Raw genomic sequence first — 27,394 nt, 5'->3', positions numbered from 1 at the left:
ACAGAATGTCCTAGCCTATTGATTCTGCATCCATTTTCTTTACTAGCAAGATAAAGAATGAATAAGGTGAGGTGTATCTCTGATTTTAGCTACGGCTATTGTGCAGATTCTTAAAAGAATGAATGGATAGTCATCCATCGTATCTATTTTTATTCCAGGTGCAGTGTAAGTAAACATTCTAAGTTTGGGGGTAAAAAAAGTCATGGGCAATATTAGCTTACATAATGACCCTTGAGGGCTGGCTGCTCTGTGCATTTATTTCTGGCTGATAACTTGAAGAATTCAAAGAACAAAAAAAGGTAATACATACACAAACCATCAATACTGAGATGATAAATCCGTACATAGTTCAGGTTAGGAAGGTAGCATAATATTACTTAAGTTACTTATCATACTGAATTTATAAAATGTCTCTAATCATCCTCAGGTATCAACAGAACTTTTACAAGACCTGTAAACTAAAATTGCCATACTTTGTATATTTTTGTTAAATTCACAGCTGAGATTAATATACTCTGAGGTGGCAAGACAAAAATGTATAATAAACACTTTCTGGATGTTGTAGTTATAATACCAAGAGTAACGATAAATAAGTCACAAGTAGTAACTGTTATTTTATTTCTTGGAAAAGCATCAAAATCAAAATAAAATTAAGTTTATTAAAAGCAGAACTTTTTTTTACTAAAACTTCAATGCTTAAAAACAGGATCATCAAGCAGCATTTATCACATATTTTTATTCTGTTAAGTGAATCAGTAAAAGTGGCTTTTAAAAGAGATCCACAGCCAATGAGCAACTCTAGAAATACAAGAAGTTAGAGGAGTGAGAAGCAAACCACAGAGGAGAAGAATCTGAGACACTGGACAATGAATTCCTTGGCCTTTCAGAACCTCTGTCTCTCAAGAGAAAAGCTCATGTGTTTTGGCAGAACACTTCCACACATCCCATGGCTGACCACCTGTTTCTAGCTAGAGAAAAGTTAACTTTTCTTGGTAGTAAAATAAAATGTTTTGGGTGTCTACTACAACTACTACACATACCTCAGGAGTTTTAGACAGTCACTTTTTAGACACAAAGAAAGAACCATCTGGCTAAAACATCTCATTTCTTTGTCTTAGGAATCCTGAAGGGTTAGTAATATTATCTTCAATTTACAATTGAGAAAATTCTAGTTCAAAGGTTAAATGACTGTCCAAGAACACCAGTGGTGAGATTCGAACATAAGTTTTATTTTGAAGCCCATGCTTTCCCCACTATCATGTGCTGACTTCCATGAGTCTATGGACCCAATGATAGACACAGTCATCCCTCAGTATATGGGGGGCAGGGACTGATTCCAAAATCCATGGATGCTCAAGTCCCTTATATAAAATGATGTAATACAGTTAGTGCTCTGCATTTGCATGTTCAATCAACTTTCGATCAAATTTCAGTCTGAATATGGAGGACTGACTCTATGCTGGGACTGTTTTAAGGAGTTAGATTTGCAAGCCTGGAAGGGTTTTACCAAAAGCATTCATAATGGGAAGAGATTAACATCTTTCCTGCAAAGAAAGTTAGGATGGAGTTTCAAATATATGTATTAAGGGCTTACCATGTGTCAGGGTCTGGGAATACTGGGGTTGATCAAGACACAGGGTCCCTAACACTCAAGGAGCTTACAGTCTAATGAGGGAGATGAAGACACTTAACCAGCCAACAAATGTGTTTCAGATAATGATCAATGTTTTGAAAACATAGGGCAGGACTCAAGCAAGATGGATAACGGGAATGTGACAGCTGTTGAAAAGTGTGATCACGGCAGGCTTCCCTGAGGAAGTAATGTTCTTATTAAGACCCAACTGAAGAGGAAGAGGCAGGAACATCCTGGATGTGTTCAGAGATCAGCCAGAAAGGCCAGCAAGGCTAAAATGAAGAGACTCAGAGCATGGCAGGTGAGGTCACAGAGGTGAGTGGGGCTGCATCCTGGCAACCCACATCCAGGGAAGGGCACGCCTCCAGAGCACTGCATGGGGGAGTGGCCTGCAGGTGGCCATGGCTGCTTTCGGACAAGAGAGATGGCAATATGTTGGCATAGCAGGTTCGCAGTTCAACAGCTATGCCAGCATCTTGCCTCCTCTCCAGTTCCAAGTTACAGGAGCAACACCAAGACTCTTCGGTGTTTTGCTTTTCCAAAATCTTCCCTTCCACCTGAGGGAGGCAAAGCACATTTGTTAATTGAAAATGCAAACTGGTTTCTGAATATTACATCACAAGTCTTAGAGCATCCGATTTTGAAGATGTAGTTCAAGCATAGGAAGGTTGTGGCTTAGTTTCTTTTTTTTCAAGGCCTTTGATCTAAAATGAGCCCTGAGAATATTTACTGACTGCTTATGAGACAACAGGGGTGGTGAGGAGGAATTCTAACAAAAATTTTAAGCCAGTAAAGTCTAAAGTTGATGACAGTTAATTATAGGTGATTACCACTATATCTACCGCCCAAGGTACATTCCAGTGGCTCTCAGTACAGTTTAATTTTTTACTCTAATAACTCTATTGGTCAATTCCTGCCACTTAGATGTACTCAAACAATAACAAACTGTCACCATGCGATGTATAGTTCACTGCTTTATGTGCTCTGAAGAACAGGGCCCCTCTGAGCCAATAACTCCCAGCTGGGAACGTAATCCAGGAGTGCATTTGCAAAAGCACCACTCTATGTGCAAAGATGTTCACTGAAACACTGATTTTAATAGCCAAAGAACTATAAACAACCTGAATGTCCATCAACATGATTGATATTGGCTAAATTATGACTATAAATTATGATACAGTCTCACGATCATGTATTTTATCATTCTTACAAAAGATCATAGCATAAAAATAATGATGTGGTGTATAAGAACTTTTGTGTAAGTGAAAAAGTATGCATAATCACAGACATAGCCTGGGGTGTACATATAAATTTCTTCCTGAAGGGTACGTGAATGCTTTATTATTTTAAATAATGTTTATTATTTTTAAAGTAATCGGGTGACAGCATTATTTAGTTTTCTTCTTTATATACATTTCTAATAAATATTATTTACCAAAAAATGAACCTAAGATATACCCACGTAAAGATAAAACATTCAGCTGCACAGTGCTACCAAGGTACAGCTAAGAAAGAATCATGCTCACTTAAACTTGATTAATATCTACTGCATTTGCCAGAAACAAAGCTTATTGTTTCCTAAGTCTGAAGCTAGGTAAGTGAACACACATTCACTTACCCATGTGTTCACTTACCCATGTGCGCTCTGTGGTATGCATTTCTAGTGGGAGGACAGGCGGTATTGAGGGTTCTATTGCACAAGACCCTGTAAAAATTGTCCTGGGGCTAGGGAACTGGTGGAAGAGGTACTAACTGAAATTCTGAAATTCTAGATTACAATTCAAGTTGACTATGATCTATTAATGTAAAGGTATTTAGGAATTTTTGGTTCATCAAGCACAGAACATTAGTTCAAAATTAATGGTAAATACAATATAGATTAGGTTATAAAATGTACCACTGAATCAAGAAGATTTAATTAAATCAAATTTCTCCCCAAAGCTTAGTTTAAGAATATTCCTAATATTCATAATTCAGAGACAGATGTAGATTAATCATTTTAGAAGGAACACACAATGTATTTGAAAACAATAATTCCCCGTGACTTCTTCAGATTCATCTTGCACATGCAAAAGAAAACTGAATGTCAGCAACTATCTGATGTACCAGTCAGATACAGCAGATACCTGAGAATTCACACAGGCTGCTTTAAATGAAGATCACTTCAAGGGAAAGATAGGATGAAATAATAACTTGTCCTATGTTCCTCTTCCTTATTTACTTGCATTTTTTTAAAACAGGAAGAAATTTACTTTTGTAAGTTCTCAAATAATTGCTCAATTTATAATTTAAAAGTCTAGAACATGGGCATGTCCTTCTCCTGTTAAAGAAGCTGCTGCTTTTAAAAAAGTTGGGTCCTTTTGCTAATTTCTCTGATGTATCCAGGGAATACGGCTTCCATCAAACACTGGTAACAGGTACCTCCTCACCACATACACCTTAAGACAAATTTCTTGCAAAAATACAGCCTAACCATGAATTATGTTACAACTGGAAAGCAGGAAAAATATTATGGGTACCTGATTATAGCCTTTAGCAGTCAAGGTTAAACTCTGAAAACTACTGTCAATGAAATACCCCGGAGAAAATGCAGGCCCTGTTTGTTTTTTCCCCTAAAAAAAAAAAGAATAAAAATAATGTTTAAAAACACCTCAAACCTCCTAAACCTTTCAGTAGTAAAATTAACAAAATAAAGTTTAAATTATGGAATTTTCAAACTATTTTAACTAACTTTAAATTCATTTAAATGAATAATCTGATTTCATTTTGTGAATAACTGATTTACAACCACTCTGGCAGCAGATCCAGCATGTCTCAGACATGAGGGGGACAGGAGGCAGTTAGCTATACCAGCTTCAATTAGTACTCAGATATAGAAAATGAGAACAACTCAATCACAGAAACCAAAAGAAAATTGTATAACTAATACTCAATGTGGTTTTTTCTTTTTTCTTTTCCAGAGCTGGAATACAGTCTACTTAACGCTTCATTAAAAGAAAAAAAAAAGTTTTCTAAAAATGGCTGGAGGTGGAGGGCTGATTATGTATAAAGAGCTAGAATGTCCTATTTTTCAAGTACAGTATTATGGAAAAATTTGTGGTCCAATCAAGAACATCACTGTGGAGAAAAAATAACATTCAGTGAATGTGTTGGTATTGCTTTTGGGAACAGACAACTTGACAGGATGTGTTTAAAGCTACTCCCCAATTGATAGAAGCCAGATGTGTGTCTGCCCTGCATCTGGGGAAAAGTCATGCATATATATAATTACATATACATTTATAGTTATATATATTTAATTATATATGATCATATATAATGATGTATAAAAACCAGACTATATAAAAATATGTAACTAAATATAAATAAATAAAAATCATATATTTTAAATTTAGAAATATTAATAAAACACAACTGAATATCTATATCAAGCATCAGAAACAACCCCCAAGATGTAACCACTAAATTAAAGAGGAACTGGCAGTAAGGGTTGGGTTTTTATTCCTTGCCCTCCTCACCAGTCTCTGGCTTTCCTGCTGGAAGATCTCATTCACCCCTCTGCCATCCCCTCCCACCACACACGCACGCACATACACACACACACACACACACACACACACACACACACTGTGGCACCTACCAGGCTTGTTCTCCATTAAAGAACCCCTCCCACCCATTATAGTCCTCCATCCATTCCAAACTGCCTTTCCTCTTTGTGTAAGTTCTCTGCGGGAATAAGAAGAAATCTATCTCTTCCTTATACTGCAAATGATTCAAAGGCTTAAGCTTTCAAGGGACCAAACTTCTTTAGGAGATGCCGCTGCTGCTGCTAAGTCGCTTCAGTCGTGTCCAACTGTGTGTGACCCCATAGACGGAAGCCCACCAGGCTCCCCCGTCCCTGGGATTCTCCAGGCAAGAACACTGGAGTGGGTGTATTATACAAAATTAGTTTTTAGAAGATATGGAAGATGGTTTTAATAGGGGGATCGTTATCCTACAACTTTTTGTATAAAATAGGCCAAGATTAAATCAATTACTCTTCCAAATTCATATAAACACAGTGAGAAAGGAAGGTGTGGGGAGGAGGAAAGAAAAAACTCTCTTGAGGAAATGGTATGCACTTTTACATTTTTCCCCTATTTAATCCTCAGAAAGGTGCGTTGTAGTAGGTATTATTATCCTCTATAAAAGACTGAGCTGAGGCTGAGAAAGTTTAATTATCTTAAATAAATAGCCCAAAGTGAATCTACCAATAATTCTGTTACTTTAACATTTGTTGGGCATCTATTATATGCTAAAGACAGAGTGTTTGTCCACAATGAGTTTCCCAAGTTGGGGGAGGGGTAAAACCTTATATATTTCAACTTAGTGGTAAGTCCTATGATCAAGCTACATACAAAGTATACTAAGAGAAAACATGGCATCGTGACAGATTACAATCATGGCCTCAATTCTCCCCGTATTCACATCCTGGCCATGTAACTCTGCAGCACCCATTCTGACTCAAGTTACGTTAATAAGATAGGATGCAAGCAGAGCCTAAAAACCACTGTGAGACTAGCCTTGCTTGCTCTCTATTGAGCCTTAGCCATGAAAACATACCTAGGCTGCTCTACTGAAAAATTAGGAACATAGAACAAAGCCTTCCTGCTTGTTCCAGCCAAGGGCAGCCTAGATCAGACAACAGCCTGCCAACCCTGCAATGTGGGCATGCCCAACCAAGATGAACAGAGGTGCTTAGCTGACCATCCCTGATATGAGAGCAAATAAACACTTCTGCTGAACTCTTTTGGATTTTTTTTTTTTTTTGGTTGTTTGCTAGGTAGTATTATTGTCTGATAACAGGTGACATAAATAATGATTATGTGTCTGGGTCAAGATTATCCTGAGAGCAGTGCAGGCCATGTTTCCTCGAATCGTTCATTTCACTAAAGGCATAGCAAAGTCAACTGACACCCAAGTTCCTTCTAGCACTCTGCTGGTAAATTGTAGGATTTCAGTGCATTTTTATTAATAAATGAGTAAACTTTGATCGAGCACTGTTTTGCTAGATGATGGGCTCCTTGGGGGTAGGAGGCAAGTCTCATTTATCTATGCATACCCAGAACACAATGTGATAAAAGGCCTTTAGCAGAAAGGTCAGTCAGTATTTGTTGAATAAGAGAATAGTAAGAATATAAGTTATATTATCAGAGCAATGGGAAACTGCCAAAGAGCTGTAAGGAAGCAACAGCATAGACTTGTTTTAAAAATATAAGTCTTTTTTCTCTAAGTTTTAACACCTTTTATGTCTTTATTTTCCAGACTTGTGATTTGTCAAGATGACTCTGGCTGCTCATTAATGGTGAATGGATGGAAGGGGCCAGAATGGATGTACAGGGACCAGCTATGAGCCACCAAGGTTGTCCAGTCAGAGATGGTGTCAGCTTGGATTAGAAGAAATAAGAACACAGATCCCAGCTATACTTGGGAGGCAGAACAGAGAAAACTTGCTTGAGGACTTGAGGGCCTCACGAAGTAGAAGAACCAAGAAAAACCCAAAGTCCTAGTCTGTGCTCCTGATGGGAAGTGGTGACTTTCACTGAGATTGGGAATGCTGAAAGAGGACAAATATTTTAAAAATGTAGACTCCTAATTACAGAGATCATGAGTTAATCCAGTATAAAGCCACCATCTGGAACTTCAATGTAAAGAAATTTGTGGTATCAATTACTCCAAGACTGATGTTCCTTGAATGGTAAATTGTTATCTGTTGCACTAGAAAAGTTCATCTACCTTCTGTGGGCCAAAGCAATCTCAAGGAAAGCCATGCTCGGTCTTTGTTAGAGGACAAAATACAGCCCTGCTGTGGAAATTTCTTGAACTACATTAAACCTTTAAAGGAAATTAGGCTTAAGGAAATAAAGAGTGTATGTGACACATTTGAAATCAGTTTTAAGAGACTAAGGATGAATCCTTTCTTGCTTAACAAATTTTCCATAGACCTAAAAATTGAAGGAGACTTTAGAACATACAGGAAGTAGGCACTCTTGCTTTACTCCCTTATATTCACCTTAAACTCCATATTCCTAGAATTTCATTTATTGCAATTTTTTTTTTAATCTAATTGTTTAAGGTCATGATTCAGTTATCCCTTTGAGCACTGTGAAAGCCACCACACTGTGGTCTACATCAGTGTAAAACCACTGGCTTGAACTGATAACTGGCATCTTTTCCTAAAGATTTCAGTCCTTAACCCAGCCCTTAAAACATGTCCTTTATTAAATTTTTTTTTTACAACAGTTCATTACTTTATGTGAGCATGAGTCATTCTACTTTTTCTTGATTTCATGGCCTTGGACTGCTACCTCAATCCCAGTCCCAATCCCAATCCCAATTTACCTAAAATTGTGTGCTGTTGGTCTTACAGGGGCTGGGGTTATAAGAGACTAGGGACAGATCCATACAAACCTATCAGCACTTCTAGAAACAGACTGGAGCATTCTGATGGTGGGTGAGCTATTATTTTCATGTGTGAAAATATGAAAATACAGAGAATGTGGATTAGTTCTAAGTTACAATGGGGATGAGTGACTAACCAGTGATAGAGGGTACCTGCAGAAGCCCAGCCAAGGGGAACCCTTTGACTACTGGATAGCCCCCGCCCTTAAAAATCTGATATAGTGCATATCTTAAAAAACCAAAATCTTATAAAAATATTGAATCACTGTATTGTATACCTGAAATCAATATACTATTGTAAATCAATAAAAAATCTTTATAATGTTGAGTTTCCCAAAGGGAGGATGAATTTAGAGTATACTAAGTGTCAAATACTTTACATATATTCTGTGATTAAATCCTAACTCCAAACTAGAGTAGTTGAGTAAATTATCTCCATTTTATGCATAAGGGAACTAAACCTCAGAAAGGTTAAGTAACTAGTTTATAATCACATTGCCAGTAAATGGTATAGCCAGAATCAGCATGTCTTCCCCCATGCACTGTATCTGTGCTCCCATACTGAATTCCAACTTCACCAGCTTTATTTCCCACCTACCAACATGGCTCTCCTTTTACAGCTAGATTTATCTCACTATCTCCCTAGCATGTCAGAGACACCCCCAGCTCCACTGTGCTCATATTATTTCATCTGTCTCTGAAATATTCTTCTAAATGATCATTCTGCTTCACAGTTAAAAAAGGATCCATCCAAAAGGGAGCATTCTGAACTCAAAGAAATGATCCACCAAGTTGATTCACAGTAAATCTATAAATGACTCAGTCTACTTCTTTGTCACTCATCTTTGGGATACCAACTAAATATAATAAAAATATTAAATATGCTAGATGGTTACCTGTGAGCCAACTACCACCAAATTCAGACACAAAGAACACATTACAGGAAACTCTTCCAAGTAAACCAAAAACCAAGGGCTCTTAAGTATCTCCATCATCTATAAGTGTGGGAGAATGCTGAGCATTAGATGCTAAGTCTCCAGTTCTTTGCACCCTCCTAACTCGCCTCTTGGTTTACCTGGAAAACCAGAATTCATCCTTAAGACTGCTTGGGTAGTGCCATACTGCTGCTGCTGCATGTCATGATAAATGCTCTATTCTAACAAAGGAATAGACTAAGGAATGCCAAGTTATTACACATATTCACCAGAGGGTTCCTTCATTTTTGTTTTTAATGGTCCCTTGCAGGTGATTTTGGTGCTACTGGAAGATTGACAAACTGGGCCCAATCTGTGTATACTTCTGCTCTAATTAAAATCCAACGCCCTAAGCCACTAATGATGACAGGGCAGTTTTCAGACCCAGAGACCACCAAGGCTCCAAGAAAAGCTGGATTCCAGAAGGGGGCTTTAGGAAGGAATGTGGCCTGAGTACATCAAGGAGTGACTGCATCCAGTCCCATCACTTCATGGCAAATAGATGGGGAAACAATGGAAACTGTGACAGACTTGTTGGGCTCCAAAATCACTGAAGATGGTGATTGCAGCCATGAAATTAAAAGACGCTTGCTCCTTGGAAGAAAAGCTATGTCCAACCTAGACAGCATTTTAAAAAGCAGACATTACTCTGCCAACAAAGGTCCTTCTAGTCAAAGCTATGGTTTTTCCAGTAGTCATGTATGGATGTGAATTGGACTGTAAAGAAAGCTGAGTACCAAAGAATTGATGTTTTGAACTGTGGTGTTGGAGAAGACTCTTGAGAGTCCCTTGGACTGCAAGGAGATCCAACCAGTCCATCCTAAAGGAAATCAGTCCTGAATATTCATTGGAAGGACTGATGCTGAAGCTGAAACTCCAATACTTTGGCCACCTGATGCAAAGAATTGACTCATTTGAAAAGATCCTGATGCTGGGAAAGATTGAAGGCAGGAGGAGAAGGGGATGACAGAGGAGAAGATGGTTGGTCAGCATCACCGACTCAATGGACATGAGTTTGAACAAGCTCCAGGAGTTGGTGATGGACAGGGAAGCCTGGCATGCTGCAGTCCATGGGGCCACAAAGAGTCGGACACGACTGAGTGAAATGAACTGAACTGAACATCAGGGAGACTGGAGTGAAGGTCATATAGCATGGGCCACAAGTAATCTGGGGTAGTGGGTGGCAAGGTGAACAGTGTGTAGGGAAGAACAGCAGTGATAACAACAACAGTGCTTGTCATTTGTTTCTACTCTATTCGGACACCATGCTCAGCTTTTATATATGTCATTGGATTATTTCCAATCCTCCTAAAAGCCCTGCAAGGTAACATCAACATTCCCTTTTTATTCTCTTTATAGAGAATATATAAAACTGATGCCTTCTAACCTAAAGCCAATTCATGAAAAGGAGTTCTGTTTTGAATAAAAACAATATAATACGTTTTTCCTTTGTACTTTTTCCAGCTGTACTGCCCTTTTGCTAAACGTATCTCCAATTTTTCATTTAGGGCTAAAATTTTCACTTTAATACCTACTTAGGGAAGATAAATATTAATAGGTGTTAAACAAGAATCAGAGTAAATATGTTTATTTTCAGAATTTCCTCTAAACAACTTGAGGTGTTCTGGAAAAGCTTATTAAAGTGTATGTTATTTTCCCAGTAAATGTCTATAAAAAACTCAAATAAGTTCAAGAAAAAAGAAAAAAAAAAACCAAGGAGAACAAAAGAAAACCTGGAGAACCAAAGACACAAGACTAGTTTCAGTGAAAAGGAGGCAAGTCCAAACAGTAAAGAACTTGGCTGTGTACTGAAGGGGCTGCCCTCTGGGCCACAGAAGCAACATCATACTTTAATTGTCATCACTAGCCTTTTATGCTGCTCTTTCTGCCAGCATTTGGTAATCTGATATAACCACAGGAAAAAGTGCTTACCCCCTAGATGGTGAGGGAGTCCTTGCCCTTGACATTTTTGTTTTTCATAGAACTGGGTATATTACTACAAATATGTTTATCTTTTATTACAGTGAAGATCCACTTACATATTCCTAATGATGTTTCTGCTCATATTTACAGAAATTATTTTTACTAAAATACCTATGTATATCTTGTTACTGATGTCAGCCTGTAATGACTGTTCACTCAGAAACTTAAACGCAAAATCAAAATAATTTCATTTCCTGATGACAGTTATTAACTAGTATGTGGCATTCTAAGGTAAACAAACACGTTACACTTTTAAGACAGAAAGAAAAGAGTTTTTGCCTTATTTATCTACAATTAGCTTTCTCTCCTAGAGACATAATTTATAAATACTTTAAAAGGGATGGACAATTTAACTAGGTAATTTCAACTTTGTTTCTATTGTGTTTGATATCCAGAAGAAAATGCAAACTATTCTGTTTACTACATTGCAAAGTATCTGCTACTGCAAGGACGATGACTTTTTAAAGACCTGAACAAAGAATTAGGCTGGACTGTTCTGAAAAGAAGCAAACAGGTGACAAGGCATTTTTCAAACACAATGGGATGGTTAGTACAGACCCAGGGGCACAAGGATTTCAAAAGAAAAGTTGGTAAAAAGAAAACATAAACCAAAAATACAACTCATTGCTCTTGATTTAACACATGAGATAATGAATAACAAAAATGTCTTCATATAATAAATACAGTTTCACATTTAGACCATCATATTTATTGAAAGAAATGCCTATTTTTAGAAATACTATTCTATTTACATTATGCCTTAGAAATCTTACTAAAAATTTACTCTGTAACTTAAGACAATTCTACTGAGCCGTATCAGGAACATTAAAGCCACAAGCACTTGGAAAAATGTGTATTTTCCCAATAAATTTAAATGTTAAGAACTACATTTATTTTTCATATATAGTAACCACTTAGAGTATATGACAGAATATCAATGAATATATCCTGTGAAAATACAACTCTTTGTCTCCTATCACATTTTTAAGCACAGATAATTGCTTCTCAATAGAGTTGAGACATGGACAGAGGAACCTGGTGGGCTATACAGCCCATGGGGTCACAGTGAGTCAGATGTGACTGAAGCAACTTAACACACAGCATGCACAGAGCTTTATCACTCAACTTCTGATTTACAAAATGTCTTAAAAGCAGCATAACTATGAGCAATTTTGTCCCAATTTCTGTATCAGAAGATTAGACTCCAATCTTCCAGAGAAGAAGCTAACTTTTCATTTCCTCCGCATTTCATGATCAGTGAGGGTACAAGCCTGGAACTGATGCTAAGAAAATTCTTCTCCTTTCTGGGAATTTTAGGGCTTTCAGAGCTTCCAACAGAACATGGGTTCACAAGTCCTTGCAGTTTACTAGAATCCTTTGAACTTTAAAAAGCTGACTCTTGGACCTCAGAGCACAGTGAATAAATCAGACTTTCTAGAGATAGGGCTGGAACACTGGTATATTTACAAAAGCTCCATATGTGATTATCATGTGCGGGCAGGGAGAGAACCACAGACAGAAGGCTTTAAGACAGATGGATGGTTACATCACGGTCAGCTTAACAAGCTGGTGAACCAATGATGCTGAGTGCAGGAAAAAAGAGGGATGCCTCCACAAAGAACTGATAATGACTGGTGATGTCAGGCAAATCATCTGAGGATCTGAGTCCCCTGGGGGGCGGAACCGGAGGCAGAAATCAGAGCAGAACACAGGTCAACTCTGGGGGCAGGAGGAGTTTATTCAAGATGCTCCCTCAACCTCACTGGTCTTTCCTCTCCCTGCATCTCCCAGGTACATAATATCCCTTTGATTCTTCCCTCCCACCACTGCACCAGATTTCACTCCTTTATGAGTCAATTCAGATTATCTAAAGTAAATGTAATCAACTCATGCTCAGATTACAGCCTACATTTGAGGCCCTTAAAACATCACTATTTTCTGGAGACAAATTTACATTATGGAATAAAGAGGCTATACATGGTCCAGCTGTCTTCTGGGTTTACCTCTCCAAATCACCTCTCCACCCTACCCTCTTGCCCAGGCTGACCTGTAACAGACTATCCAAACAATTCCCCTGTCTGACTTCCTGTTGGGGACAGCACTGAGGAGCCCTGAAAGGAGATCAGAAGGAAGGAAGAGAGGGAAACTGGGATATACATTCCCCTGGCTTGCTCGCTGTAAGGCTGCCACAGATCAACTGTGCACCTTGGCCCAAAGCCACAGGTTGGTGCAAAGACAGAGGTCCTCTCAAAGTGGCTCTCTTCTTGCAGGTTCCAGTTATTCCCACCCCTCACCTTCCTGTCTAGGACTGCAAACCATCTCTGTTTTTACAAGACCTTCTTACTCTGCCCCCTCTCTTTTAAACAATTCCTTTATTGAACCCAACAAGAATTACCCTAATTTGAGTGATCTGTTTCCAGACAGGCTCCTGACATATTTGTTGGCCAAAGATTTTCACTTTCCTATTTTTCAAGCAATATCAGAGATGTATGCAAAGATTCAGGGGTGTTATAAACTATTTTGAAGAGATATACCAGAGTCAAGACTAATCAGAATGGATATCATCTGTATCCCAGAGGCCTGCTACTGGCCAGGAGAGGCATTAAACTAGATCATGAGAGGTCAAGAGAAAGGGGACGCAGGATGGATAGGGTAGTGACTACTTTTTCATCACTAATGAAATATTCCAGTATCTCAGCAAGTATAGCCAAACCAGCTGAACATTTGTTGAGTCCTGTATATAATGCTGTTCATTGTAGAATGCATTATGACAGCAAACACACAAACCAAAAATAATTGGACAAAATTTGTATTGCCAACAACAAATTATACCCACTCCAGTGTTCTTGCCTGGAGAATTCCAGGGACGGGGGAGCCTGGTGGGCTGCCATCTATGGGGTCGCACAGAGTCGGACATGACTGAAGCGACTTAGCAGCGGCAGCAGCAGCAACAACAAATTATAGTAGGTTCATGTCTTCAAAGAACAGTTATTAATACATGCAGATAATTACAAACTACTTGGAGAAAAGAAAGCAGTTATAAATAGTACAAGCTGTAAAATTCCAATTTTGGTTAAATATGTGTGTTTACATACAATTAAATTAGAGTACAAAGAGTGAGGATATATGAAAAAATGTTAATAATGTTTATCTGAGTAGAGAAATAATAAGTTATTTTAATTTTCTTCTTTAAAAATATTTTTTCCAAAATTTTTGCAAATAAATTTAATTATTATAGCCAAAATAACTTTTTAAAAAAATGGGGTACAGTATAAAAAAAAAAACTTGATACATTTTATATTGAATCTTAAAGCCATTTAGTGATTATGGTGAACATTTTCACTTCATTCCATCTCAACTAAGATTTATTGCTTAACCTTTATAGACCAGATTAAAGAACTGACACACTTCAGCACTGATGAGCTAACCACCAAGTGGAGAAGGTGGACAGACTAAAAATAACACATCATACTAATACAGGCAAGAACAAAAACAGCTGAAGATTTTAGAATGCAGGGAAAGGAGAGATGACTTTTGTCTAGAAGGAGGTCACGGAGAGCTTCACAGAGGAAGTAATCACTGAGCAGGGCTGTGAAGACTAAACAACAGTTCAAAAACCAGATAAGGCAGGATAGAACTTTTCTAGGAGAAAAACAGTCCATGCAAATGATCCCAGGCATGAAACAGTCAGGACCTAATGGGAATTAGCTCTGCTCCTTCTCCTAAAATAGAAACTTGCAAGGATCTTGACTTTGAGGGCAGGGAGTAAACATTTATGAAAAACATACTATATGACAAGAATTGAGTTAGTTCTGTTTTTTTGTTTTTTTCCTCCCAACCAAGACCATATCACAAATAAGAAAACTAAGGCCCAGAGAAGTAACAGTTATTTTAGACATCTCTGAAATTACACCTTCAAGGTTAGTTAATTTTATATTGTTCTGTTTATATGAAATCTTCCCTTCCCTTTTTTCATATTGTATTCTATCAGTTGCTCTCATTACATGGAAAGGATTAAGATGAATTATGGTGTCCAGAGTTTTGGATTTATTTATCTACCACAGAACTTCCCTCTTCCTAACAAGAATTAAATATTAACTCTCTGCTTATATCTGTCCAGAGATGGGGGTGCGGCGGCGTGTGTATGAGTGTGCATGTGCGTGTGTACGGGGCAAGTAGGAATGGGACATGCCGTAAATCTAAGCAGTATGGGGAGCAAGTAATCAGAAAATAATGTGTGCCATATTGGAATAATCACCTTAAAGGTGAAACTGTCAACGAAAGCAAGGAAATTCAACACAGGAATTAAATTCTTTTAAAACTACAGGATGTCCTGAACTCTGGGTCTTGTAGAATTTATCATAACAATTGACAAATACTTTTATTTGTTGTTTTTAAAATATTTTCCAATATTAACCATTTTAGACCACTTATTTTTATTAGAATGGGTTAATTCTAGGGTTATTAATTTTTGCTACTTCCTAAGTATGAAAAAAGTAATTCTTTAATAATATGCCTATGTGGACCAAAATCTAAAAATGTTTAATATAGGTATCAGGTCAAGGGTCACTCTACAGCCTCCTGGACAATGCAGGAATCAAGTTAAGTTCAGTCCGTCTCTCACCCATTAGCGGATTTCACTTGGGCATAAATTTATTTGGCCAAAAGAATAAATTCAGTTTTTCTTCAGTACAAACCAAATTACTTTCTTAGATGTTTATTACTTTACTCTACTTAGATCTTCTGTCTTTGAAGCCCAGGCATCCTATTAAGAATCTTTCAATAATTCTGTTACAGCTCAATTATAGCTCAATCTTATGCCACCTGACTTCAATGGAGTATTCTCTATAAAAAAGCAAGCTGACTTGAGTTCCTTTAAACTTTTAGAAAGTTAATTAATATTTGCCAAGCACTTTGAAGATAAAATGTGTCACAAGTAGTAATTATTTTTTAAAAATAAAACCACAGGGAGCTACTATTCTATAATTTTGGTGCATCTTCATTATTTTTTTAATCCACAGTTCAATATCCCTCAAAGTGAGGAGGCGGAACAGATATAAGCATATAGTCTGTATTTTCTTTCAAGTAAATGCAAAGTCAGGCCAAAATAAAAATGCACTTTTCACACCACATTTTGCTCTCCAGAACTTTCAGGCATGAGGCCCATTTAAAAGCACTATTTTGGATGTGAAAGAACCACTGCATCCAAAAGCAGCATGAAGGAAATGGACCAGATTTAAGTCCCAGCTCTGACTCTCAAGGCCCTGTGATCACAGGCCACAACTCCCATTAATCCAAACCTGGAGACATGGACTGTATCATCGATGCAGATCCCTCCACCCAGCCATAGCACTACATCTGTGTTACCCCAGATAATCAAGTGTTAGAATTCAGCCTATTTTCTCTGTGTGTCAAACTGTCAAACACCATGATTCAGACTGGCTGTGGAAATTTGATAAATTATATATTTAACACTTTAATAGACTTTAAAAGAATGCTCTCTCAAAAGATAAACTCCTCGTGTATTTAATAGTGGAAATCTAATAATTTAGAAGAACCCATTGATTTCTTTGTAGGAAGTCATAAACTGTGATGACGTTGAGGTTAGATGCCTGCCCTCTTGGCGGTACCTCTGCACATTAAGCCTTTGCACTGTGTAGCCTTCATACAACTTGCGTTTGTGTGTGTGCACACATACGATTTACAAAGTGAGTACACGATAGCTGTTTATGGAGGTCAGGGGCCCTTGGCAGAGAAAGTGTGAGCGTTACTGAGACTGAGCACATTAGAAAACCTATCAATAGAAAATTACTTGCGAGGCTTGATTTCTATAGAAAATGTCTCACTGCATTCAGTTTGTCAAACTCCTGATAGCCTTCCAATTTACTAACTTGATTAGCATAAAATGCCCACTGGCAAAAGCAAAAACCAAACTGTTTAAATCTTCTCTCATTCTGATGCTGCCAAAAAAAAACTTTTTTAAAGATTTTAAAGGATGGTCAACAGGTTTAAAGAAACTTAAAACATTTAAAAATTTTAGGTCTACTTAGAAAATGTTGTTTTTGTATATTAGCATTTACTTTGCTTTTGTCTGTACCAAGCAGGCATTTCCTAAAGTTATAACCAAAATTCAGTGAAAAGCACATTGCTTGTAATGATCTGAGAGAAGCTGGCTAAGTGAATAAAATTTTAAAAAGCATTTACTCCTTTAGGACTCATAACTGCAGTATTTTGCTAATAAATCTGTAAAAATTTCATATCATCTGTATTAAAGATTATGCTTCTGAATTAGCAACCCTTAAAAAGTAAAATTAGATTAATTCATAAATTTAAATAGTATAAAACACTGCAGATTTGAATTTAATTACTAAATATATTCCCAAGTCCAGGAAGATGATAAAATAGCTATCTTCTGTGTTACTGGAATAACATTCGCTTTCTTCCTCCATCAGTCCTACTAGAATTTTACCTGTGGTGATGAAGTATTCCACAATACTAAGGGTGGTAATTTCAAAACCTAAAGTTAGTATTCCCATGTCTTTCAAGCTAATAACTAACCAAGCAGAATATTTTCATATTAAAAGTCCTGCAAAGCTTTGAAAGGTTTGACAAGTTAATACCGATCTACAGAGGAGCCAGCAGAAAATAAAATATACACCAAAGTCATTCATGGATGGAGGGTAGAAAATTCCTGGAACGGTGAGAAAAATCCTGGTGTAGCATATTTTGCCCTGGCAAACAAGGTCGGTCTTGGGTGCTTCCTTCCCAGGAAGCTGAATGAACGTTGACTTTTTAAAGCGCCCGTTCCCTGAGGTGCATTTTCTCAGGAGGTTTTATAAAATGCAAGCATAACAGTGCCTGTTTTGACAAATACACCATCTTTTTGTGCTCACAGGCAAGTGTGTCTTGTCACTTGGCGGACTTCTTAAAAAGAAGCCCTGCCCATCAGAAATTACTGAGATATAAGAACAAGAATTTTTAGGAGGCAGGGATCAGAAGAGTCAAGGGCGATATAATTTCTCTTGTTACTAATCATAGGTATAGTTACCACTCAAGCCAACTGGAAGCTGAAAAGTCTTGAAGATACAAACTAGAAGAAAAGCTAATAGGGATACTGTAGATTATGATTCAATTAAAGGAAGAATCACAGGATTCTTAGGATGTGAAAGCTTGGATGGACTAGATTTTTATTGGACTAGATTGGGGATAGTCTATTTTCCTTAGTTAACAAATTCAGAGAAGTAAAAACAAGTCATCTGTGAGACCGCTTAACCTACAAGAAATGCCAAATTCACATTAAACGCGCATGATACGATTTGCTTATCTAGTATGTGGTAGGCTATACAACAGACAGTAAGCCAGGCTGTAGAGGGGACAGCCTCAGAGTACTTTTTCCTCTCTTCCTGACAACTGTGACAAAGCCGGCAGTCCATGCACAGAAGGATGTCAAAGGCTCAATTACTTTGCAATTAAAATTTCTTTTGGAACATTTTGCCCTATGTCCTCAAACATTGTTCTTGTCTGTAATCTCTACATATTCACATGGACATGGAATTTTTCAGACAAGAATACTGGAGTAAATCTGACTTTTTCTGAGAGGGTAGGAGGTTGGGGAAAACATTTTTTGGCCACTCGTCGCATGCTTGGAATTTTACATAACCACTCTCAGTTAATCTTGATCATCACCCTGTGAAATATGGTATTATATCCATTTCACATGCGATAGAACTGAGGCTCCAGAGGCTGAAGCGATCTGCCAAGGGCCAAAGAGCTGGGAAATGGCAAAATCAGGATTCAAACCCAGTTCGGTCTTGCTCCAGCTCAGGTGCTTTCAATGAATTTATTTTAAAAGTATGTTTTAAATATCTAATTCTTGTTCAAGGAGTAGGCAGGCAAGCCATGCAGCAGGGTTTTCTCTTACTATAAGCATTACTGTGGGACTTTCAAGTGATGATTTTGTGCTTGAAACTATTATTGGAAGAGAGGCAAAGTGTGGTCTTTCAGATTAGCCTGCTTGTTACCTTCTTGTTCTCAATCCTTCTTCCTCAAGGCTTCCAAATACTTTCCTTCCATATTCTGTTATCTTTAATACAGACTTCCATTTATCTCCCTCCACTCTCGGAATTAAACAGAACCAGTGTTCTTTGGAAGGAATGATGCTAAAGCTGAAACTCCAGTACTTTGGCCACCTCATGAGAAGAGTTGACTCATTGGAAAAGACTCTGATGCTGGGAGGGATTGGGGGCAGGAGGAGAAGGGGACAACAGAGGATGAGATGGCTGGATGGCATCATCGACTCGATGGACATCAGTTTGAGTGAACTCCGGGAGTTGGTGATGGACAGGGAGGCCTGGCGTGCTGCAATTCATGGGGTTGCAAAGAGTTGGACACGACTGAGTGACTGAACTGAACTAAAAAAATGCTGGCTCAAGTACTAAAATGGTATTGGTAGTTTGTGACCATTCATGGTGGACATGCTCTCAGTATGCGATAAATAGCAGCATTTTTACTTCTCCAGTTTAATTCTGATGCTGTTTCTACAAATTCTTGCCATGTGATATGATCTGGCCATGCAATAGGAGAGCATATATGTTTCCCTAAGTAGTAACCAAAGAATTCTGAAACAAGATCTGCATGTGTGTAAAAAGTAAGTATGATGTGTGATGGTCACAGAATTCAAGTTTCAAGTAGCTTCTCCAGTTCACAAAGCTTCAAAGTGGCATGATCTACATTACTAAGCAAGCTTCATTCCAGGGCCTATGCTTCTAACTACTTGGCTATTTTGGGTCCCACCAGAACTGACTATAAATAAAATTATTAATCACCTCAGACAAAATACTGAGAGTCTAGTAAGAGTAGAATCAAAGGATAAACCATGTTTTGAAGAACGAATACTAGAATCTATGAGTTCTGCTTTTAATCAGACATACATTATCAAACAGATGAGGTAATTTCAGAAAAATAAAACTAGTATGAAACACAGAGAAAAAGGAGTAGGCGTTCATGAAACCATGAGAATTACATTTTTATGTGACCCACTGTAGGAAATGCATTTCACATCATGACCTGTTACACAATACATGACACGTTACAAAAACAAAAGTTTTACAAAGCAATACTTAGAATCACTGTGTGCAATGCACTTTGCTATTTCACTACTTCCATTCTTAAATAATCCTTATGGTGACGCACATAATTGATCTCATGAGACACAAAGGGGTCAGGCCCACACTTCAAAAACCTCTCTGCCAGAGGACTGTTAAATTCTGTGCTTCCACTGCCTTTATCTTGTTCGAGGGAGACATATTAATGGATTACAGCATTCTTTCCAATGAGTCAAGTCTCAGGACTCTTTCCAAACTCGTGTTCTAGGCAGCAAATATCAATTGGAGTTGGGACAAAGACATGACACGGTCACTATCTAAGTTCCAAAGGGACAGGGTGTAGAGCTAGAGTAGCTCTTTTAGTTACTTGCTCTCTTCATATACTTAGCACTTGCTTTGTGACTGGCACACAAATACCCACTAAAAAGATGAATCAGTAAATGGTCACTAGGATTAAGAGGGTAAGGTTTGGCTCTAAGAGTTCCTCTGTGAATCTTTTCTCTCCCTCTCTTGGCAACTTTGTTATATCTTTATGTGTAAAGTTTTTATGATTCAGTGGTTTAGAATACTGTATGTACCCTCCCTTCTTTACAAATCCCATCTTGTAATAGTAATCTGCAATAGGCTAGTTGATGTTATCTCTATTACTTTCAAAGACAACTGGTTCACAATGAAAGAATTACCAATTTTTTGAAGTTGTAAACCATGGATTATAAAGTTGAAAACCATGGCAAAGTTCCTTGATAAATTGGTCCTGGAAGGAAGGAGAAAACTGACAGGTCAGGACCTGGGCTGGATATCGGTACATCTATGCTCTCACTTCAACCTTTCAACATGATCAGTTTCATAGCATTACCCCATCTTACTTGTGGGGTAAAGTAAAAAAAGAGGTGAGGTCACACAGTAAGTGTCTGGCAGAGACAGTACTGAAACCTAGGTATTTCACTGCTCTTTTTATTACACCTCAGCTACTCCTGAAAATGGCATATTAAGTTACAAAGAAACAATGATCAGAAGCCTTGAATCCATTTGAAGTATGTGAATGTAACATGTTATCATACCGCAAAAATAAAACCCAATACCTTAGTCATATACTTCATCATATAACATTATTTTTTCTTCACTGAATCTCTGTGAGTTTTTCATTGCTGGGTATATTTTTTTTGGCAGCTGTTAATCTTGGCTCAGACATAAATTCTTACTGCAGACTAATTCAAATGTGTTAAGTCCTCTAACAGAGAAAAAAAAAGGAGACTCTGTGTGTGTGTTTATGTGGGTCAAGTGCAAGGGGAAACAATATATGATTTGGCGGTGTGTAGGGCAGTTACTTCAGTACTCTTGCCTGGAAAATCCCATGGATGGAGGAGCCTGGTAGGCTGTAGTCCATGGGGTCGCTAAGAGTCGGACATGACTGAGCGACTTCCCCTTCACTTTTCACTTTCATGCACTGGAGAAGGAAATGGCAACCCACTCCAGTGTTCTTGCCTGGAGAATCCCAGGGACAAGAGAGCCTGGTGGGCTTCCGTCTATGGGGTCACAGAGTCGGATACGACTGAAGCAACTTAGCAGTAGCAGCAGTAGGGCAGTTAAAAGAAGTTACAGGCAGAATTGCAATTTTAGCCTTTGGGCTCTCATCAGAGGCAGTATAAAGACAGGGAGTAGAAGAGAGCAGCATGGGTCAAGTATAACTCACATCCACCCCCACACAAGTGTATACAGCTTGATAAAGTCACAAAATCCACAATGTGTAATTTGCCCAATCACAATCATGAGTCACTGTAAGAGTTACTAAGAAGGTTATTTGAAAAAGTAATTTCTGCTATAAGTTTACAACAGTAGTTCCTAACCGGAAGCAATTTAGGGAACATTTGGCAATGTCTGGAGACAGTTTTGGTTGACACAACTGAGTAAAGGCGCAGGATGCTGTTACAGATTCTACAAGGCTTGGACAGGCACCCACAACAACAAATTATATGGTCAAAATGTCAAGAGCGCCAAGGTTGGGAAAACTTGGTTTACAGGTGACATGGTTATCTGGGCAACCCAACTGCTATACTCCAGCTGCCTCTCTGGCCTCAGTCTCCTCATCTGTAAAACGGAGATGATAACAGTACTCGTTTCATGCGGTTGTTGTGAGGGTTAGAGTCTTATTATTAAAGCATGTAGGACAGTGCCTGTGGCACAGGGAGTGCTCAGGAAATGTTTTTTATCACCACCACCATCTTGACTACTATCAAAAGTTATCATTGTGCAGGCAGGAGACCCGGTTCAATTCCTGGATTGGGAAGATCCCCTAGAGAAGGGATAGGCTACCCATTCCAGTATCCTTGGGCTTCCCCTGTGGCTCAGTTGGTAAAGAATCCGCCTGCAATGTGGGAGACCTGGACTCGATCCCCGGGTTGGGAAGATTCCCTGGAGAAGAGAAAAGCTACCCAATCCAGTATTCTGGCCTGGAGAATTCCATGGACTGTATAGTCCATGGAGTTGCAAAGAGTTGGACACAACTGAGCAACTTACACTTTCTCATTGGAAATAAATTCAGAAAGATCTCTATTACAGTAAATCATCCAATTATACTTACAAAATACATGAGCTCATTTGATTCTCACCACAGCCCCGTGAGGAAGGTATTAGATTAGTATTAACCTGGTGGCTCAGATGGTAAAAAATCCACCTGCAATGCAGGAGACCTAGGTTCAATCCCTGGGTTGGGAAGAGCTCCTGGAGAAGGGCATGGCAACCTGCTCCAGTATTCTTGCCTGGAGAATCCCCATGGACAGAGGAGCCTGGCAGGCTTCAGTTCATGGGGTTGAAAAGAGTCAGAGACACGACTAAGCGACTAAGCACGCAGCACAATTTAATGAACGTAAAAAGTGAGGCAGAGAGCTTTTAAAAGACCTGTTCAAATCACAGAGCCAGAAATTAAGTGCTGAGCTGAGACTCAAACACAAGGTTCCCAACATTAAAGTCCAAGCCCATTCCCCTGAGTGGTATCTGTAAGTGGGGGTGGAGGAGAGAAACAGCAAAAACCAATGTAAAGAGTCTTCTATCCACAGTAACCTACTTAACTAAGTTACTGCTAGATTGAGCAGGTAACTAGTAACATTCACTAATTTCCTCTGTGTTCACTCTTATACATGATTATGCATAAACTAGTAAAGGCTGCAGTCCATGGGGTCGCTAGGAGTCGGACACGACTGAGCGACTTCACTTTCACTTTTCACTTTCATGCACTGGAGAAGGAAATGACAACCTACTCCAGTGTTCTTGCCTGGAGAATCCCAGGAACGGGGAGCCTGGTGGGCTGCCGTCTATGGGGTCGCACAGAGTCGGACACGACTGAAGCGACTTGGCAGCAGAAGCAGTATCATTTTCTAAAGTACCACAGGTTCTAGCAGCTACGTTGGTTCCCGATGACCTAAACAGAATTCATCATCTGCTATTATTTCTGTAAGTTTCTTTTGTTCTTGTCATACTGTTTCTATTATACTAGCTTTTGGATTCCAAAGATTTTTTTGAAGTATCTCTGGTGACAAACTTGTCTGTTTGGCTTTTTTTTTTTTTAATATTTTAAATTTCAGGTGACTTTCAATCTGTGTGTGTAGTCCCTGTTTTTCATTTCAGACACAAAACAGAAAATGATTTCCTACTTTTAAATAGCTTTACTTTAGAATTTCTTTTGTCAAAAATCTCACTTGAAATGCTTGGATTTGGCGGTGTCCCAGAATGTTTTTTTATGTCATTTGCCTCGTAACCTCTTTTTCCCATGCACATAAAAGGTCTGCTTTTCTGGATTATAACCACTCTGCTCCAATGGGTCTCAAAATAGGAATTCTGATGAAAAAAAGATAGAGTTTTAATTATTTTTACTATTTAAATGTCACTTTCCCATTAATTTCCATTCAATTCCATTACATTTTTACTTTCTTTTCATGTAAATTTAATTTGTCTAATTTTGTCCTTAACATTTTTGTTTTGACCTCTGAACTCTTTTCTTTTTTTATTATTAAAGTTCTCTTTGTTTCTCTGTGGTTTAATCCTTGTTTTGTTCAGCCTGCAAATTGACTCAGTCCACTCTTTAGCCTGATCTTTTTGCTCTTTTCCTGTGTCCCTACACTGAATTTCAGATACCACAAAATGCTGGCGTGACAAGGGGCCTTTGCAATTATCCTGCTCAGGAGTACAGGATCTTTAACTTTTACAAAGTAAAAAATTAACAAGTCCCTATCTCTTTTGCCATCATAGAGGGCAGTGGAAGAAGCCAAGGGAAATGGAGAATGGTGCTAAAGGAAAAGCTTAGGTCCAAGTAGTGCTAACCTGTAAAACGAAGCAAGGAAGAGAGAGAAAGAGAGGAGGGTGTGGAGGCTGTGTATATGGAATGGTAGTGTTCTCCAAAGGGGAGTTCCCTTAAGTTCCTTAGAAGAGGTACTGTGGCAGGAGGCACTTGAAACTTTGCAAGCAGAGCTGTTAAGATGGACCACACTTCAGAGATGCTTAGACAGCCCTGAGGTGTGCCCGCAGTTTACACATCAACAGCTCAGGTGGCTTACCTAAAGCCACAAGTCAATACTATCAAGATTCAGCACTGGAACACAAGTCCCTTCCTCCACTGCTCAAGCCCACTTTTCACCTCATTCCTTTACTCTTTCTCTGGTGGGCTCAGTTATAGGAACTCTGCTCTAAACTCATGCCTTAATTATGGTAGGCTCTGACAGATTTTCCTCAATCCTCACATCTCCTATAGGCTTTGTACCCACACAAAAGGTCAGGTTTAACAATAAAGAAGAGTGAACGATCATTTACTTAACGTTCACAACAATAACTGAAGAAGATGTAATTACTCCAATTTCCCAAAAAAGGAAACTGAGGTTCAAGAAGGTGCCGTACCAGCTGCACAATTAATGGTAAACTACCCACAACTTGTCTACCACAGTTCAACACACAAACACATATTACAACTTTCCTGGACAAAGAAATGTCTTCTTTTCACTCATTCCCTACATTCATTGTTTCAAAAAATATTCACTGAACACCTCTCATGGATTAGGGGTTCCAGAGGTTTTAACTATATTGCAATTCCAGTGTCACCGTTCCAGAAAACAACCACAAAAAACTGTCTATACAGGCTTTTGAAATGATTTTCAGAGAAAATTTACAAGTCATCTAAAAATCAGGCTTAGTTCTTTAAAGATACTACCTATTTCTTTTGGTCACAAACATTGTTACCTGTATCTCTTCTATGTCATCTGTCAAACTTGGACACGAAAGGCTTTGAACTAGTTCTAAAAAGTAAAGGAAAAAAAAGTACTATAGCTGAGAACATTCAAACTGCTATAAATGACTCCCAGGTTTTTTTTTAACAAGAATTCCACAAATATTCTGCTTAATAACTGTGAAGTACAGCACAGTAATCAAGAACAGAGAGGTGGCATAGGAAAGAGTTTAGTTTGTATCTCAGAGTCACACTCTTTATTAGCTGTTTGAACCCTTTATTCTCACCAGGCCATGGTTTTCTTGTCTATAAAACTGGAATAGTCATGGTGCCCAGATTGGGCTGGCAACAGTAAGGCTGTTGTGAAGATTACTGCAGGTAATTCAGATAAAGCACGTGGAATAAAACATGGCACACAGAAAATGATTAATAAAGAGAGCTATAATTGTCATCATTATTGCTTTGGTAATTAGAAGAATTGGACACATTTTAATATTTGTTTTTGAGAAAAGATCTAGATGAACCCCGACCCTGGCAGTTCTGGAAAAGTTTTGTGTTAGTTCTAGATTAACATGAGAGTTCTGAAATAAAAGAAGCAATAATAAACTATGCTATTCCATTTATAGTCTAATATTCCCAGTATAATCTACATTTTTAGGTGAGCTAATAAAGCCATCCATGTATTTTTCTGAAATATATAGTTCTTATATCATGCATTCTTTACTAAATTTTGCAAAAATTTTCTACTAACACTTAATGGTTAGTATAATGAACATCTTTAGAAGGAAGATTTACTTTTCAAAAAAATGTTTTTAGAAGTGTTCTTAACTGATTGATAAATTACTTTTCTAGTATCATTGGTCTCTTTGCCACAATGTGTTAAATAAAAAAAGGAAAAGAGAACATGAGCTGTTACCAACTACTAAATACATTTATTTTAAAAGGAAACTGACTTCTGTCAAAAGCTTAGCTCATCTTCATCAATAAATATGATTTACTGCTATTTCTCCAGACTGTTAAAAAAATCCAGTTGGTTAGTCTCTTATTTTATATTTCTTTTCATTACCTTTCTATATAGCCTTCTTTTGTTGACAAAGATATTTTTAGTACTTTTGATTGAAAAGCCACAATACTGAAAGAAAATATTATTTGGCTAATTTAATATTTAAAGATTAAGATGTCATATTTTTTCCTCTTTGGTATGAAACTAGTAATTTGTTTCCAGATATTAAAGAGCTATAATAAAATGTTAATTATTCAATTATTAGAAGCAATTAAAATGCTACTTAGCACACATCAATCCAGGTACTAACCTATAATTTTTTTAACTTCAAATTACAATTCAAACTATTGGTGTTATAACTGACAGTTAATACACAAAGATATTCACTTAAGAAGGAAATTAATGTTACTCTTTTCATTAAAAAATCCTAATTCAAAAAACAAAAATAAATAATAAAACAACATAGAATCTTATTATTAGGGTGCTGGCCAACATGCAGCAGCAGCAGTATTTTAAACTATTAGAAGTCAGGCTGTAAGCTATAAATTGTTTCTTTTGCTTTTTTAAATTTAATAGAGTTCCATTCTTACCTATAAAAAGGAAATCAGTTTTGAGTTATAGCACAGAATATTTAAAGGAAATGTCAAGTGACAGTATTACCAGTTGGTTACTTGAAAATCCATTCTAGTAAAAAGCCAGTTAAATGCTAGTTTATAAGGCTTTTCATTCACTCTAGGTAGATTTTACAACAAAGAGCTCTCACACCCTTCATTGCTTTAGTCTTACTGTTTCTTGAGACTTTTTTTTAAAGTTAATTAAGTCGAGATGATAGGTAAAAGGTCAGATTTAAACAAGGAAAAAATTACCAGAATTCCACAAGGTTATTTAATAATGGTTTTATGACTTGAATTTTCACTCAAACATGCACTGTAATTCACAAATCTCGGGCTATTTTATTTTAGAAAGATTTTACCAGTTTGACTTTGTAAGGGGGACCAATTCTTTACTTGCATCAACTTTTAAACTCCAAAACAGTTTCACCTC

At 37.8% G+C, this 27,394-nt stretch overlaps 1 protein-coding gene across 1 annotated transcript in view; it reads right to left on the bottom strand.

The window, feature by feature from the left end:
- Nucleotides 1-601: 601 nt before the first annotated feature.
- Nucleotides 602-27,394, bottom strand: part of LOC139184506 (collagen alpha-1(II) chain-like) — a 31,709-nt gene continuing 4,916 nt past the window's right edge. Inside the window, exon 2 of the mRNA XM_070794437.1 lies at nt 602-2,190. Within this exon, the coding sequence (XP_070650538.1) occupies nt 2,132-2,190 (59 nt within the window). The 3' untranslated portion in view covers nt 602-2,131. The remainder of the gene's footprint in view (nt 2,191-27,394) is intronic.

The sequence above is a fragment of the Bos indicus genome, chromosome 8 (assembly GCF_029378745.1).
Source record: "Bos indicus isolate NIAB-ARS_2022 breed Sahiwal x Tharparkar chromosome 8, NIAB-ARS_B.indTharparkar_mat_pri_1.0, whole genome shotgun sequence".
NCBI lineage: Eukaryota > Metazoa > Chordata > Mammalia > Artiodactyla > Bovidae > Bos > Bos indicus.
The sequence above is the reverse complement of the archived record's forward strand: the minus strand, read 5'-3'. Positions and strand labels throughout refer to the sequence as shown.